The 16,063-nt window shown below is 41.4% G+C and overlaps 1 protein-coding gene across 50 annotated transcripts in view; it reads right to left on the reverse strand.

Moving 5' to 3' along the window:
* Window positions 1–16,063, reverse strand: part of LOC126892480 (serine-rich adhesin for platelets-like) — a 46,573-nt gene that overhangs the window by 20,768 nt on the left and 9,742 nt on the right. For 42 of the 50 annotated variants that reach the window (XM_050662100.1, XM_050662129.1, XM_050662089.1 and 39 more), the window contains exons 2-7: window positions 8,623–12,409; window positions 5,590–6,141; window positions 3,202–4,899; window positions 2,512–2,925; window positions 994–1,407; window positions 28–441 (exon numbers count right to left, since the gene is read on the reverse strand). In XM_050662100.1, coding sequence (XP_050518057.1) covers window positions 28–441; window positions 994–1,407; window positions 2,512–2,925; window positions 3,202–4,899; window positions 5,590–6,141; window positions 8,623–12,409 — 7,279 coding nt within the window. The remainder of the gene's footprint in view (window positions 1–27; window positions 442–993; window positions 1,408–2,511; window positions 2,926–3,201; window positions 4,900–5,589; window positions 6,142–8,622; window positions 12,410–16,063) is intronic. The other 8 variants (XM_050662172.1, XM_050662210.1, XM_050662227.1 and 5 more) reach the window with 4 other exon arrangements.

Here is a 16,063-nt window from a genome sequence, read left to right on the forward strand (position 1 = left end):
TATCGTCAGCAGTCCCACTGGAACCACCTGTTGAGCTTGCTTGTGTACTACTGGTTTCAGTCGACGGTTCTGGATCTTGGCTAGTGGTAGTAGTATCATCTACTGTAGTTTCATTGCCGCTATCATCAGTGGTGGTATTATCGTCGGTTGTCTTACTGGCACCAGCAGTTGAACTTGCTTCAGTAGTAGTCGTTTCAGATGATGGTTCCGGTTGTTGGCTAGTAGTATTAATATCATCTACTGTAGTTTCATTGCCGTTATCATCAGTGGTGGTATTATCGTCGGTAGTCTCACTGGAACCAGCAGTTGAACTTGCTTGAGTACTAGTGGTTTCAGCCGACGGTTCTGGATCTTGGCTAGTGGTTGTAATGTCGTCTATTGTAGTTTCATTACCGTTATCACCAGTGGTGGTATTATCGTCATCAGCCTCACTGGAACCACCTGTTGAGCTTGCTAGTGTACTACTGGGTTCAGTCGACGGTTCTGTATCTTGGCTAGTGGTAGTACTATCATCTACTGTAGTTTCATTGCTGTTATCATCAGTGGTGGTACTATCGTCGGTAGACTCACTAGCACCAGCTGTTGAACTTGCTTCAGTACTAGTCGTTTCGTCAGACGGTTCTGGATCTTGGCTAGTGGTTGTAATTTCGTCTATTGTAGTTTCATTGCCGTTATCACCAGTGGTGGTATTATCGTCGGTTGTCTTACTGGCACCAGCCGTTGAACTTGCTTCAGTATTAGTCGTTTCAGATGATGGTTCCGGTTTTTGGCTAGTAGTATTAATATCATCTACTGTAGTTTCATTGCCGTTATCATCAGTGGTGGTATTATCGTCGGTAGTCTCACTGGAACCAGCAGTTGAACTTGCTTGAGTACTAGTGGTTTCAGCCGACGGCTCTGGATCTTGGCTAGTGGTTGTAATGTCGTCTATTGTAGTTTCATTGCCGTTATCACCAGTGGTGATACTATCTTCAGCAGTCCCACTGGAACCACCTGTTGAGCTTGCTTGTGTACTACTGGTTTCAGTCGACGGTTCTGGATCTTGGCTAGTGGTAGTATTATCATCTACTGTAGTTTCATGGCCGCTATCATCAGTGGTGGTATTATCGTCGGTTGTCTTACTGGCACCAGCAGTTGAACTTGCTTCAGTATTAGTCGTTTCAGATGATGGTTCCGGTTGTTGGCTAGTAGTATTAATATCATCTACTGTAGTTTCATTGCCGTTATCATCAGTGGTGGTATTATCGTCGGTAGTCTCACTGGAACCAGCAGTTGAACTTGCTTGAGTACTAGTGGTTTCAGCCGACGGTTCTGGATCTTGGCTAGTGGTTGTAATGTCGTCTATTGTAGTTTCATTACCGTTATCACCAGTGGTGGTATTATCGTCATCAGCCTCACTGGAACCACCTGTTGAGCTTGCTTGTGTACTACTGGGTTCAGTCGACGGTTCTGGATCTTGGCTAGTGGTAGTACTATTATCTACTGTAGTTTCATTGCTGTTATCATCAGTGATGGTACTATCGTCGGTAGTCTCACTGGCACCAGCAGTTGAACTTGCTTGAGTACTAGTGGTTTCAGCCGACGGTTCTGGATCTTGGCTAGTGGTTGTAATGTCGTCTATTGTAGTTTCATTGACGTTATCACCAGTGGTGGTATTATCGTCAGCAGTCTCACTGGAACCACCTGTTGAGCTTACTTGTGTACTACTGGTTTCAGTCGACGGTTCTATACCTTGGCTAGTGGTAGAACTATCATCTACTGTAGTTTTATTGCTGTTCTCATTAGTGGTGGTATTAGCTTCGGTAGTCTCACTGGCACCAGCAGTTGAACTTGCTTGAGTACTAGTCGTTTCGTCAGACGGTTCTGGATCTTGGCTAGTGGTAGTATTATCATCTACTGTAGTTTCATTGCCGTTATCACCAGTGGTGGTACTATCGTCAGCAGTCCCACTGGAACCACCTGTTGAGCTTGCTTGTGTACTACTGGTTTCAATCGACGGTTCTGGATCTTGGCTAGTGGTAGTAGTATCATCTACTGTAGTTTCATTGCCGCTATCATCAGTGGTGGTATTATCGTCGGTTGTTTTACTGGCACTGGCAGTTGAACTTGCATGAGTACTAGACGTTTCAGTCGATGGTTCTGACTGTTGGTTAGTAGTTGTAATATCGTCTAATGTAAATTCATTGCGGTTATCATCACTGGTGGTATTATCGTCGGTAGTCTCACTGGCACCAGCAGTTGAACTTGCTTGAGTACTAGTCGTTTCGTCAGACGGTTCTGGATCTTGGCTAGTGGTTGTAATTTCGTCTATTGTAGTTTCATTGCCGTTATCACCAGTGGTGGAATTATCGTCAGCAGTCTCACTGGAACCACCTGTTGAGCTTGCTTGTGTACTACTGGTTTCAGTCGACGGTTCTGGATCTTGGCTAGTGGTAGTATTATCATCTACTGTAGTTTCATTGCCGTTATCACCAGTGGTGGTACTATCGTCAGCAGTCCCACTGGAACCACCTGTTGAGCTTGCTTGTGTACTACTGGTTTCAGTCGACGGTTCTGGATCTTGGCTAGTGGTAGTAGTATCATCTACTGTAGTTTCATTGCCGCTATCATCAGTGGTGGTATTATCGTCGGTTGTCTTACTGGCACCAGCAGTTGAACTTGCTTCAGTACTAGTCGTTTCAGATGATGGTTCCGGTTGTTGGCTAGTAGTATTAATATCATCTACTGTAGTTTCAGTGCCGTTATCATCAGTGGTGGTATTATCGTCGGTAGTCTCACTGGAACCACCAGTTGAACTTTCTTGAGTACTAGTGGTTAAAGCCGACGGTTCTGGATCTTGGCTAGTGGTTGTAATGTCGTCTGCTGTAGTTTCATTGCCGTTATCACCAGTGGTGGTATTATCGTCAGCAGTCTCACTGGAACCACCTGTTGAGCTTGCTTGTGTACTACTAGTTTCAGTCGACGGTTCTGGATCTTGGCTAGTGGTAGTACTATCATCTACTATAGTTTCATTGCCGCTATCATCAGTGGTGGTATTATTGTCGGTAGTCTCACTGGAACCAGCAGTTGAACTTGCTTGTGTACTAGTGGTTTCAGCCGACGGTTCCGGATCTTGGCTAGTGGTTGTAATTTCGTCTATTGTAGTTTCATTGCCGTTATTACCAGTGGTGGTATTATCGTCAGCAGTCTCACTGGAACCACCTGTTGAACTTGCTTGTGTACTACTGGTTTCAGTCGACGGTTCTGGATCTTGGCTAGTGTTAGTACTATCATCTACTGTAGTTTTATTGCTGTTCTCATTAGTGGTGGTATTATCCTCGGTAGAGTCACTAGCACCAGCAGTTGAACTTGCTTGAGTACTAGTGGTTTCAGCCGACGGTTCAGGATCTTGGCTAGTGGTTGTAATATCGTCTATTGTAGTTTCATTGCCGTTATCACCAGTGGTGGTATTATCGTCAGCAGTCTCACTGGAACCACCTGTTGAGCTTGCTTGTGTACTACTGGTTTCAGTCGACGGTTCTGGATCTTGGCTAGTGTTAGTACTATCATCTACTGTAGTTTTATTGCTGTTCTCATTAGTGGTGGTATTATCCTCGGTAGACTCACTAGCACCAGCAGTTGAACTTGCTTGAGTACTTGTCGTTTCAGCCGAGGGCTCTGACTGTTGGCTAGTAGTTGTAATAACATCTACTGTAGTTTCAGGGCTGTTATCTTTAGTGGTCGTATCATCGTCGGCAGTCTCACTGGCACTAGCAGTTGAACTTGCTTCAGTACTAGTCGTTTCAGATGATGTTTCTGGTTGGTGGCTATTAGTATTAATATCATTTACTGTAGTTTCTGGATCTTGGCTAGTGGTTGTAATATCGTCGATGGTAGTTTCATTGCCGTTATCTTCAGTGGTGGTATAATTATCAGCAGTCTCACTGGAACCACCTGTTGAGCTTGCTTGAGTACTACTGGTTTCAGTCGACGGTTCTGGATCATAACTAGTGGTAGTACTATCATCTACTGTAGTTTCATTGCCGCTATCATCAGCGCTGGTATTATCGTCGGTAGTCTCACTGACACCAGCAGTTGAACTTGCTTGAGTATTAGTCGTTTCAGTCGATGGCTCTGACTGTTGGCTAGTAGTTGTAATATTATCTACTGTAGATTCAGTGCCGTTATCTTCAGTGGTGGTATTATCGTCGGTAGTCTCACTGTCACCAGCAGTTGAACTTGCTTCAGTACTAGTCGTTTCAGATGATGATTCTGGTTGTTGGCTAGTAGTATTAATATCATCGACTGTAGTTTCATTGCCGTTATCATCAGTGGTGGTATTATCGTCGGTAGTCTCACTGGAACCAACATTTGAACTTGCTTGAGTACTAGTGGTTTCAGCAGAAAATTCTGGATCTTGGCTAGTAGTTGAAATATCGTCTATTGTAGTTTCATTGCCGTTACCATCAGTGGTGGTATTATGGTCAGCAGTCTCACTGGAAGCAGCTGTTGAGATTGCTTGTGTACTACTGGTTTCAGTCAACGGTTCTGGATCTTGGCTAGTGGTAGTACTATCATCTACTGTAGTTTCATTGCCGCTTTCATCAGTGGTGGTATTATCGTCGGTTGTTTTACTGGCACCAGCAGTTGAACTTGCTTGAGTACTAGTCGTTTCAGTCGATGGTTCTGGATCTTGGCTAGTGGTTGTAATATCGTCTATTGTAGTTTCATTGCCGTTATCACCAGTGGTGGTATTATCGTCGGTCGTCTCACTGGCACCAGCAGTTGAACTTGCTTGAGTACTAGTGGTTTTAGCCGACGGTTCTGGATCTTCTCTAGTTGTTGTAATATCGTCTATTGTAGTTTCATTGCCGTTATCACCAGTGGTGGTATTATCGTCAGCAGTCTCACTGGAACCACCTGTTGAGCTTGCTTGTGTACTACTGGTTTCAGTCGACGGTTCTATATCTTGGCTAGTGGTAGTACTATCATCTACTGTAGTTTTATTGCTGTTGTCATTAGTGGTGGTATTAGATTCGGTAGTCTCACTGGCACCAGCAGTTGAACTTGCTTGAGTACTAGTGGTTTCAGCCGACGGTTCTGGATCTTGGCTAGTGGTTGTAATATCGTCTATTGTAGTTTCATTGCCGTTATCACCAGTGGTGGTATTATTGTCAGCAGTCTCACTGGAACCACCTGTTGAGCTTGCTTGTGTACTACTAGTTTCAGTCGACGGTTCTGGATCTTGGCTAGTGGTAGTATTATCATCTACTGTAGTTTCATTGCCGCTATCATCAGTGGTGGTATTATCGTCGGTTGTCTTACTGGCACCAGCAGTTGAACTTACTTCAGTACTAGTCGTTTCAGATGATGGTTCCGGTTGTTGGCTAGTAGTATTAATATCATCTACTGTAGTTTCATTGCCGTTATCATCAGTGGTGGTATTATCGTCGGTAGTCTCACTGGAACCAGCAGTTGAACTTGTTTGAGTACTAGTGGTTTCAGCCGACGGTTCTGGATCTTGGCTAGTGGTTGTAATATCGTCTATTGTAGTTTCATTGCCGTTATCACCAGTGGTTGTATTATCGTCAGCAGTCTCACTGGAACCACCTGTTGAGCTTGCTTGTGTACTACTGGTTTCAGTCGACGGTTCTGGATCTTGGCTAGTGGTAGTACTACCATCTACTGTAGTTTCATTGCCGCTATCATTAGTGTTGGTATGATCGTGGGTTGTCTTACTGGCACCAGCAGTTGAACTTACTTCAGTACTAGTCGTTTCAGATGATGGTTCCGGTTGTTGGCTAGTAGTATTAATATCATCTACTGTAGTTTCATTGCCGTTATCATCAGTGGTGGTATTATCGTCGGTAGTCTCACTGGCACCAGCAGTTGAACTTGCTTGAGTACTAGTGGTTTCAGCCGACGGTTCTGGATCTTGGCTAGTGGTTGTAATATCGTCTATTGTAGTTTCATTGCGGTTATCATCACTGGTGGTATTATCGTCGGTAGTCTCACTGGCACCAGCAGTTGAACTTGCTGGAGTACTAGTGGTTTCAGCCGACGGTTCTGGATCTTGGCTAGTGGTTGTAATATCGTCTATTGTAGTTTCATTGCCGTTATCACCAGTGGTGGTATTATCGTCAGCAGTCTCACTGGAACCACCTGTTGAGCTTGCTTGTGTACTACTGGTTTCAGTCGACCGTTCTATATCCTGGCTATTGGTAGTACTATCATCTACTGTAGTTTTATTGCTGTTGTCATTAGTGGTGGTATTAGCTTCGGTAGTCTCACTGGCACCAGCAGTTGAACTTGCTTGAGTACTAGTGGTTTCAGCCGACGGTTCTGGATCTTGGCTAGTGGTTGTAATATCGTCTATTGTAGTTTCATTGCCGTTATCACCAGTGGTGGTACTATCGTCAGCAATCTCACTGGAACCACCTGTTGAGCTTGCTTGTGTACTACTGGTTTCAGTCGACGGTTCTGGATCTTGGCTAGTGGTAGTACTATCATCTACTGTAGTTTCATTGCCGCTATCATCAGTGGTGGTATTATCGTCGGTTGTTTTACTGGCACCAGCAGTTGAACTTGCTTGAGTACTAGTCGTTTCAGTCGATGGTTCTGACTGTTGGTTAGTAGTTGTAATATCGTTTAATGTAGTTTCATTGCGGTTATCATCACTGGTGGTATTATCGTCGGTAGTCTCACTGGCACCAGCAGTTGAACTTGCTTGAGTACTAGTGGTTTCAGCCGACGGTTCTGGGTCTTGGCTAGTGGTTGTAATATCGTCTATAGTAGTTTCATTGCCGTTATCACCAGTGGTGGTGTTATCGTCAGCAGTCTCACTGGAACCACCTGTTGAGCTTGCTTGTGTACTACTGGTTTCAGTCGACGGTTCTGGATCTTGGCTAGTGGAAGTATTATCATCTACTGTAGTTTCATTGCCGCTATCATCAGTGGTGGTATTATCGTCGGTTGTCTTACTGGCACCAGCAGTTGAACTTGCTTCAATACTAGTCGTTTCAGATGATGGTTCCGGTTGTTGGCTAGTAGTATTAATATCATCTACTGTAGTTTCATTGCCGTTATCATCAGTGGTGGTATTATCGTCGGTAGTCTCACTGGAACCAGCAGTTGAACTTGCTTGAGTACTAGTGGTTTCAGCCGACGGTTCCGGATCTTGGCTAGTGGTTGTAATATCGTATATTGTAGTTTCATTGCCGTTATCACCAGTGGTGGTATTATTGTCAGCAGTCTGACTGGAACCACCTGTTGAGCTTGCTTGTGTACTTCTGGTTTCAGTCGACGGTTCTGGATCTTGGCTAGTGGTAGTACTATCATCTACTGTAGTTTCATTGCCGCTATCATCAGTGGTGGTATTATCGTCGATTGTTTTACTGGCACCAGCAGTTGAACTTGCTTGAGTACTAGTCGTTTCAGTCGATGGTTCTGACTGTTGGTTAGTAGTTGTAATATCGTTTAACGTAGTTTCATTGCGGTTATCATCACTGGTGGTATTATCGTCAGCAGTCTCATTGGAACCACCTGTTGAGCTTGCTTGAGTACTACTGGTTTTAGTCGACGGTTCTATATCTTGGCTAGTGGTAATACTATCATCTACTGTAGTTTCATTGCTGTTTTCTTTAGTGGTGGTATTATCTTCGGTAGTCTCACTGGCACCAGCAGTTGAACTTGCTTCAGTACTAGTCGTTTCAGATGAACTTTCTGGTTGTTGGCTAGTAGTATTAATATCATCTACTGTAGTTTCATTGCCGTTATCATCAGTGGTGGTATTATCGTCGATAGTCTCACTGGAACCAGCATTTGAACTTGCTTGAGTACTAGTGGTTTTAGCCGACGGTTCTGGATCTTGGCTAGTGGTTGTAATATCGTCTATGGTAGTTTCATTGCCGGTATCATCAGTGGTGGTATTATCGTCAGCAGCCTCACTGGATCCACCTGTTGAGCTTGCTTGAGTACTACTGGTTTCAGTCGACGGTTCTATATCTTGGCTAGTGGTAGTACTATCATCTACTGTAGTTTCATTTCTGTTTTCATCAGTGGTGGTATTATCCTCGGTAGACTCACTAGCACCAGCAGTTGAACTTGCTTGAGTACTAGTGGCTTCAGTCGATGGTTCTGACTGTTGGTTAGTAGTTGTAATATCATCTACTGTAGTTTCTTTGCGGTTATCATCAGTGGTGGTATTATCTTCGGTAATCTCACTGGCACCAGCAGTTGAACTTGCTTGAGTACTTGTCGTTTCAGCCGATGGCTCTGACTGTTGGCTAGTAGTTGTAATATTATCTACTGTAGTTTCAGTGCCGTTATCTTCAGTGGTGGTATTATCGTCGGTAGGCTCACTGGCACCAGCAGTTGAAATTGCTTCAGTACCAGTCGTTTCAGATGATGTTTTTGGTTGTTGGCTAGTAGAATTAATACCATCTGGTGTAGTTTCATTGCCGTTATCATCAGTGGTGGTATTATCGTCTGTAGTCTCACTGGAACCAGCATTTGAACTTGCTTGAGTACTAGTGGTTTCAGCCGACGGTTCTGGATCTTGGCTAGTAGTTGTAATATCGTCTATTGTAGTTTCATTGTCGTTATCATCAGTGGTGGTATTATGGTCAGTCTCACTGGAACCACCTGTTGAGCTTGCTTGAGTACTACTGGTTTCAGTCGACGGTTCTATATCTTGGCTAGTGGTAGTACTATCATCTACTGTAGTTTCATTGCTGTTTTCATCAGTGGTGGTATTATCCTCGGTAGACTCACTAGCACCAGCAGTTGAACTTGCTTGAGTACTAGTGGCTTCAGTCGATGGTTCTGACTGTTGGTTAGTAGTTGTAATATCATCTACTGTAGTTTCATTGCGGTTATCATCAGTGGTGGTATTCTCTTCGGTAATCTCACTGGCACCAGCAGTTGAACTTGCTTGAGTACTTGTCGTTTCAGCCGAGGGCTCGGACTGTTGTTTAGTAGTTGTAATAACATCTAGTGTAGTTTCAGGGCCGGTATCTTCAGTGGTGATATTATCGTCGGTAGTCTCACTGGCACCAGCAGTTGAAATTGCTTCAGTACCAGTCGTTTCAGATGATGTTTTTGGTTGTTGGCTAGTAGAATTAATACCATCTGGTGTAGTTTCATTGCCGTTATCATCAGTGGTGGTATTATCGTCTGTAGTCTCACTGGCACCAGCATTTGAACTTGCTTGAGTACTAGTGGTTTCAGCCGACAGTTCTGGATCTTGGCTCGTGGTTGTAATATCGTCTATTGTAGTTTCATTGCCTTTATCATCAGTGGTGGTATTATCGTCAGCAGTCTCACTTGAAGCACCCGTTGAGCTTGCTTGAGTACTACTGATTTCAGTCGACGGTTCTGGATCATGGCTAGTGGTAGTACTATCATCTACTGTAGTTTCATTGCCGTTATCATCAGTGGTGGTATTATCGTCTGTAGTCTCACTGGCACCAGCAGTTGAACTTGCTTGAGTACTAGTCGTTTCGGTCGATGGCTCTGACTGTTGGCTAGTAGTTGTAATATTATCTACTGTACTTTCATTGCCGTTATCATCAGTGGTGTTATTATCGTCAGCAGTCTCACTTGAACCAGCTGTTGAACTTGCTCGAGTACTACTGGTTTCAGTCGACGGTTCTGGATCATGGCTAGTAGTAGTACTATCATTTACTGTAGTTTCATTGCCGTTATCACCAGTGGTGGTATTATCGTCAGCAGTCTCACTGGAACCAGCAGTTGAACTTGTTTGGGTACTAGTCGTTTCATTCGATGGTTCTGACTGTTGGTTAGTAGTTGTAATATCATCTACTGTAGTTTCATTGCGGTTATCATCAGTGGTGGTATTATCGTCAGTAGTCTCACTGGCACCAGCAGTTGAACTTGCTTCAGTACTAGTCGTTTCAGATGATGGTTCTGGTTGTTGACTATTAGTATTAATATCATCTACTGTAGTTTCATTGCCGTTATCATCAGTGGAGGTATTATCGTCGGTAGTCTTACTGGAACCAGCATTTGAACTTGCTTGAGTACTAGTGGTTTCAGCCGGCGGTTCTGGATCTTGACTGGTGGTTGTAATATCATCTATTGTAGTGTCATTGCCGTTATCACCAGTGGTGGTATTATCGTCAGCAGTTTCACTGGAACCACCTGTTGAGCTTGCTTGTGTACTACTGGTTTCAATCGACGGTTCTGGATCTTGGCTAGTGTTAGTACTATCATCTACTGTAGTTTCACTGCTGTTATCATCAGTGGTGGTACTATCGTCGGTAGACTCACTAGCACCAGCATTTGAACTTGCTTGGCTACTAGTCGTTTTGTCAGACGGTTCTGGTTGTTGGCTAGTAGTAGTAATATTATCTACAGTAGTTTCCTTACGGTTATCATCAGTGTTGGTTTTATGGTCTGTAGTCTCACTGGCAGCAGTATTTGAACTTGCTTGAGTACTAGTGGTTTCACCCGACGGTTCTGGATCTTGGCTAGTGGTAGTAATATCATCTATTGTAGTTTTAGTGCCGTTACCATCAGTGGTGGTATTATCGTCAGCTGTCTCACTGGAACCACCTGTTGAGCTTGGTTGATTACTAGTGGTTTCAGCCGACGGTTCTTGGCTGGTGGTAGTACTATCAGCTACTGTAGTTTCATTGCCGTCATCATCAGTTTTGGTATTATCGTCGGTAGTCTCACTGGCACCAGCAGTTAAACTTGCTTGAGTACTAGTCGTTTCTTCGGAGGGTTCTGGTTGTTTGCTGGTAGTAGTAATATTATCTACAGTAGTTTCATTGCCGTTATCATCAGTGGTGGTATTATCATCGGTAGTCTCAGTGGCACCATTAGTTGAACGTGCTTGAGTACTAGTCGTTTCAGCCGACGGTTCTGGTTGTTGGCTAGTAGTAGTAATATCATCTACTCTAGTTTCATTGCCGTTATCGTCAGTGGTTGTATTATCGTCTGTAGTCTTACTGGCACCAGCAGTTGAACTTGCTTGAGTACTAGTCGATTCTTCCGACGGTTCTGGTTGTTGGCTATTAGTAGCAATATCATCTACAGTAGTTTCCTTGGCGTTATCAGCAGTGGTGCTATTATTGTCGGTAGTCTCACTGGCACCAGCAATTGAACTTGCTTGAGTGCTTGTCGTTTCTTCCGACGATTCTGGATGTTGGCTAATAGTAGTAATATCATCTAATGTAGTTTCATTGCCTTTATTGTCAGTGGTGGTTTTATCGGGTGGAGTCTTACTGGCACCAGCAGTTGAGCTTGCTTGAGTACTAGTCGTTTCTTTCGACGGTTCTGCGTGTTGGCTATTAGTAGTAATATCATCTACTGTAGTTTTGTTGCCGTTATCATCAGTGGTGGAATTATCGTCTGTAGTCTTACTGGCACCAGCAGTTGCACTTGCTTGAGTACTAGTCGTTTCTTCCGACGGTTCTGGGTGTTGGCCAGTAGTAATAATATCAGCTACTGTAGTTTCACTGACGTTATTTTCGGTTGTAATATTATTTGTAGGATCACTAGCAGCCGAAGTTGAAGTTGCTTGTGAACTCTGGGTTACTGTGGCCGATTCTGTCTTCTGTCGATTATCGTCTGTAGGTTCACTGGCAACAGTAGTTGAACTGGATTGTGAAGTGGTAGTTGCAGTAGATGATTCTGACTCTAAGCTAGTTGGTACACTAGATGATATTGATTTTGGAGATGTGGTAACATCATCTATGCTTGTGTTATCGTTTATAACTGAATTTGAGCTTGATTGCGAACTAGTGGTTTTGATGAACGATTGTGTTGGGCTAGAATTACTATCATCGTTAGTCGTAATTGTTAGTGTAACAATTGATGTTGTAACTGGGGTAGGTAAAGTTGTTGAAGGTGTAGCATTTGTTGTTATAATTGAGAAAGTACTTCTTGTGGTTTCGGTTGTCTCTTGATTAAGATCAGTAGTTGTGTCGTTATTAGATCGGATTGTAGTAGTAGAAATAGTTGAAGTTGATATAGTTTGTGGGTGAGTGGTTGATAGGTTTTCTGCGGAGGTTGTTTTTGCTGACGGTGTAGTACTTGTAGTAATATTTACAAATGGTGTTGTTATTGATGGTGAAGTTGTAGTTTGATGTGTAGCCGTTGACTGTGTAGTAGCTTCTGGTACTGAAGTCGATAGAGTTGTTGGTAGGTTTATAGGACTAGTCGTTAATGTTGTTTTTGTAATGCTACTTCTGGTTGTTCTTGTTGGGGCATCAGGACGAAACTCGTCACATTCGAGGTCCGAATCATCATAGCAAAAAAGCTCTTCCGGGCATGCTTGTGGCTCTCCAATTATGTACTTTCCAGATAAATCTTCGTTAACAACGCACTGGTAAAAGAACGTTTCGTTGTAGCAAACGAATTCCCTGTTTCCACAATTGATTATTTCCGTTTCTTGGGAAGAAACCTAAAAGAGATAAATGGATATAGTAAAATAAGATACGTACGTAGGGCAGAGGGTAATGTGCTACCAAATAACATATTTAATTAGGTAATTAAATAATCATTTCGTTGTGAAACGAAACTAGAACCAGGGAGAATCATATCAGCGATAATCATATATGCTCTCTCTGAGGATAACCTAACAAGGTTTGTAACCGGCTAGGGTGCTTATGATGCTCTCTGAACGGACTGAAAAATAAGATGGCTCTTGTTTCGTTTCAGAACGAAATGATTATTTATTTATATTACTTTTACTCCTACATGAGTATGCGCGACCATTTTTAGTTGGAATTTTAACGCGCTGGAGAGGCGAGAAGTGAGATGCAACTTTTAGATCTCCCTCGGTCGTCTTTATTCCGGGAATTCGTCGGTTTGCAAATTTTAGAAATTACGAAGGTGTTACCAGAAAATTGGTCCCAATAAAATTTTATTTTTGATATTATTTTAATTTGATTAAAAATAAAACGTTTGGTTATTTTTGATTAGGTTTCTAAAACTTTTGAGTTGCGGCATGTTTGAGTTAATGTTATGTTTATATGGGATTAGTAACAATTAGGTTGTAATCACGATTACATCATCATCATCATCATCATTCTCTTTGCCTTATCCCTATTCGGGGTCGGCTTCCCTAATTGCATTTCTCCACACAATTCTATCTTGGGTCATATTAATGTTAATCCTCTTTACCAACATGAGTCGTGGGACAATACTCAAGAGATTAAATGTCACATCGGAAAGGAAAAGAGTGCCTTCTTGACTATGAGCTCTGTGTTCAAGAGCCATGATATCACTCTAAAAACAAAAATAAGGCTCCTTAAATGTTACGTGTACTCAGTGCTTCTATACGGAGTAGAAACATAGACATTGAAGGCAGAAACTCTATCGAAACTTCAAGATTATGAGCTATGGTTGTACAGAAGGATCCTGAAGATACCATGGACAGACAGTCACCAATGAAGAAGTACTTCAGAGGATGAACACAACCGCAGATTTAGTCAACATCGTGAAGGGCCGTAAGCTGCAGTACTTGGGCCATATAATGAGAAATCAAGGCAGATACGAGCTACTCCAATGCATTTTACAAGGAAAAATTGAAGGAAAAAGGACCCCAGGACGAAGAAGAATATCCTGGCTTGCTAACCTGAGAGCATTGTATAGAAAGACCTCAACACAACTATTCCGTATAGCAACTAACAAAGTCATCATAGCCAGAATGATCGCCAACTTTCGGAACGGACAGGCACCCTAAGAAGAAGAAGACCAACATGTCCTGCCTGATCGTCTCCCCGTAGGTCTTCTTTGGTCTTCCTCTCCTACTCCTTCCAGGAATCTGCACTTCAGCTATACTTCGTATTGGGTGATTAACGTCTCGACGTTGAACATGACCAAACCATCTTAACCTATGCTCTCTCATTTTGGCATCAATTGGTGCCACACCTATACTTCTAATAGACATTCGTTTTCACGAAAAAAATATATAACGTGTATTTTTGCACAATATTTCACTCTGAATTTTTTAAAATTTTTAAAATTGGTGAAACGCACCTTTAAAAATAAAAAAACCGCATTTTTTCGGTTTTTTTTTTCGTTTTTTGATACAATTTTATACATATTTTTCAAAAAAGGTAACACCGTCACTAGAATAGGTAAAAAACTGAAAAATAATTGGGGTTTGCTTAATAAAATTTTTTTATAACGCCATCCATTTTCAAGATACAAGTTGAAGAAAACAAAATTTTACATATTTTTTACGATTTTGCCGAAACTACTGGCAACATTGTAATAAAATTTGGCGGGATTTAAGAGGTAGTTATTGTGCATGTTCTGACATACAACTAAGGATTTGATATTCATCATTGGCGCGCATAGGGGTAATGGTCTGAACTTTTCAAAGAAAAAAGATAGTACGCCACTGACATATTTCAAATTAACAATCGTTTTTGAATTCCTCATTCAATTTGTGACAAAAATCTATCGTCCTATTTTTTCATACGACGCGCCATTTTTATTCAAAAAATAAAACATCTTAACCCTTACAAAGTATTCGAACTTCTAGTAGTTTCTACATCTACATACATAAACTCGTACATACAAACTAATTCGAATAAATATGTACTTTGGAAGCGTTAAGATATTTTATTTTTTGCAGCAAAACGTCTTATGAAAAAATGAGAAGATAGTTTTTTTATCGCAAATTGAACAAGGAATTTAAAAATGATTGTTAATTTGAAGTATGTCAGTGGCGTACTATCTTTTTTTCTTTGAAAATTTCAAACCATTACCCCTATGCGCGCCAATGATGAATATCAAATCCTTAATTGTATGTCAAAAGATGCACAATAACTACCTCTTCAAACACGCCAAGTTTTATTACAATGTTGCCAGTAGTTTCGGCAAAATCGTAAAAAATGTGTAAAATTTTGTTTTCTTCAAATGGATATCTTGAAAATGGATGGCGTTACAAAAAATTTTTATCAAGCAACCCCAAATTATTTTTCAGTTTTTTACTTATTCTAGTGACGGTGTTACCTTTTTTGAAAAACATGTATAAAATTATATCAAAAAACGAGAAAAAAACCAAAAAATGCGGTTTTTCATTTATAAACGTGCGTTTCACCAATTTTAAAAATTTGAAAAAATTCAGAGTGAAACATTGTGCAAAAATACACGTTACATATTTTTTTCGTGAAAACGAATGTCTTAGTATACTCATTTAAAATTTTAAAATCGTTCTAAAATTTAAATTTCCCGCCAAAAAATAAAAAAAAAATTTCGGATAGAACTTTTTAAAGCTTACAACTTTTTTATTTAAAGTTTTTCGCTAGTTCTCGATGCGGCTGAGATAAAAAATAAAAGCATAAAAACCCTAATTAGGCTCTAGGTGGGTCACATGACCACCTAGGGGGCTAAAAATTTCAGAAAGTTAGTTTCACTATATATGCTAAACGGTGACCTATATGGTATTCGAATCGAGTTGGGGGCACTTTTCATCATCTAACCCGGCTAGGCCCATTTATCAGTCTCTCCCACACCTGTCCTAACACTAGTCGTTACTCCCTCATACATATCTCTCACAATCTTTACATATTCGCCAGGGACTCCTTTCTTATTGAGTGCCCACCACAGAATCTCTCTAGGAACTCTATCATATGCTTTCTGAAGATCAATGAATGTAATCACGATTACATATTTTACCTAAAATACTAAACGTTTCGATTTCCACTTCCGGAAGCTTTGTCCGAAGATATTAATAATCGTTGATAAGGTGTGTACAACACAATCGCTTAATGGATGTTATTGTTGAGGCTATGTCATATTCCTGTTAACACAAAATTGTACTTTGCCTGTGATGGTTGTACGCAACAGCCATCTATGGCTGCACAAGTATGATAGTGAATGTTTTTATGCTCTGTGATAGATCAAAATCTGATTAATATTTTGTGTATTTGTGCAATAGACCAGGAAGGATCTGTTTTTAGGTGGATGTGAGAGGTGGCATTCAGATTTTTGCGGATAAAGTTAGGTGATAACTTCGTTAATAATAATTGATTTATGCTCCTTCTCAAATATGCCCGGAACATTAATAAAAAAAAAATAAAATATTTAAAAATTTCAAAAA

This window comes from Diabrotica virgifera, chromosome 1 (assembly GCF_917563875.1).
Source record: "Diabrotica virgifera virgifera chromosome 1, PGI_DIABVI_V3a".
In the NCBI taxonomy this organism is placed as follows: Eukaryota; Metazoa; Arthropoda; class Insecta; order Coleoptera; family Chrysomelidae; genus Diabrotica; species Diabrotica virgifera.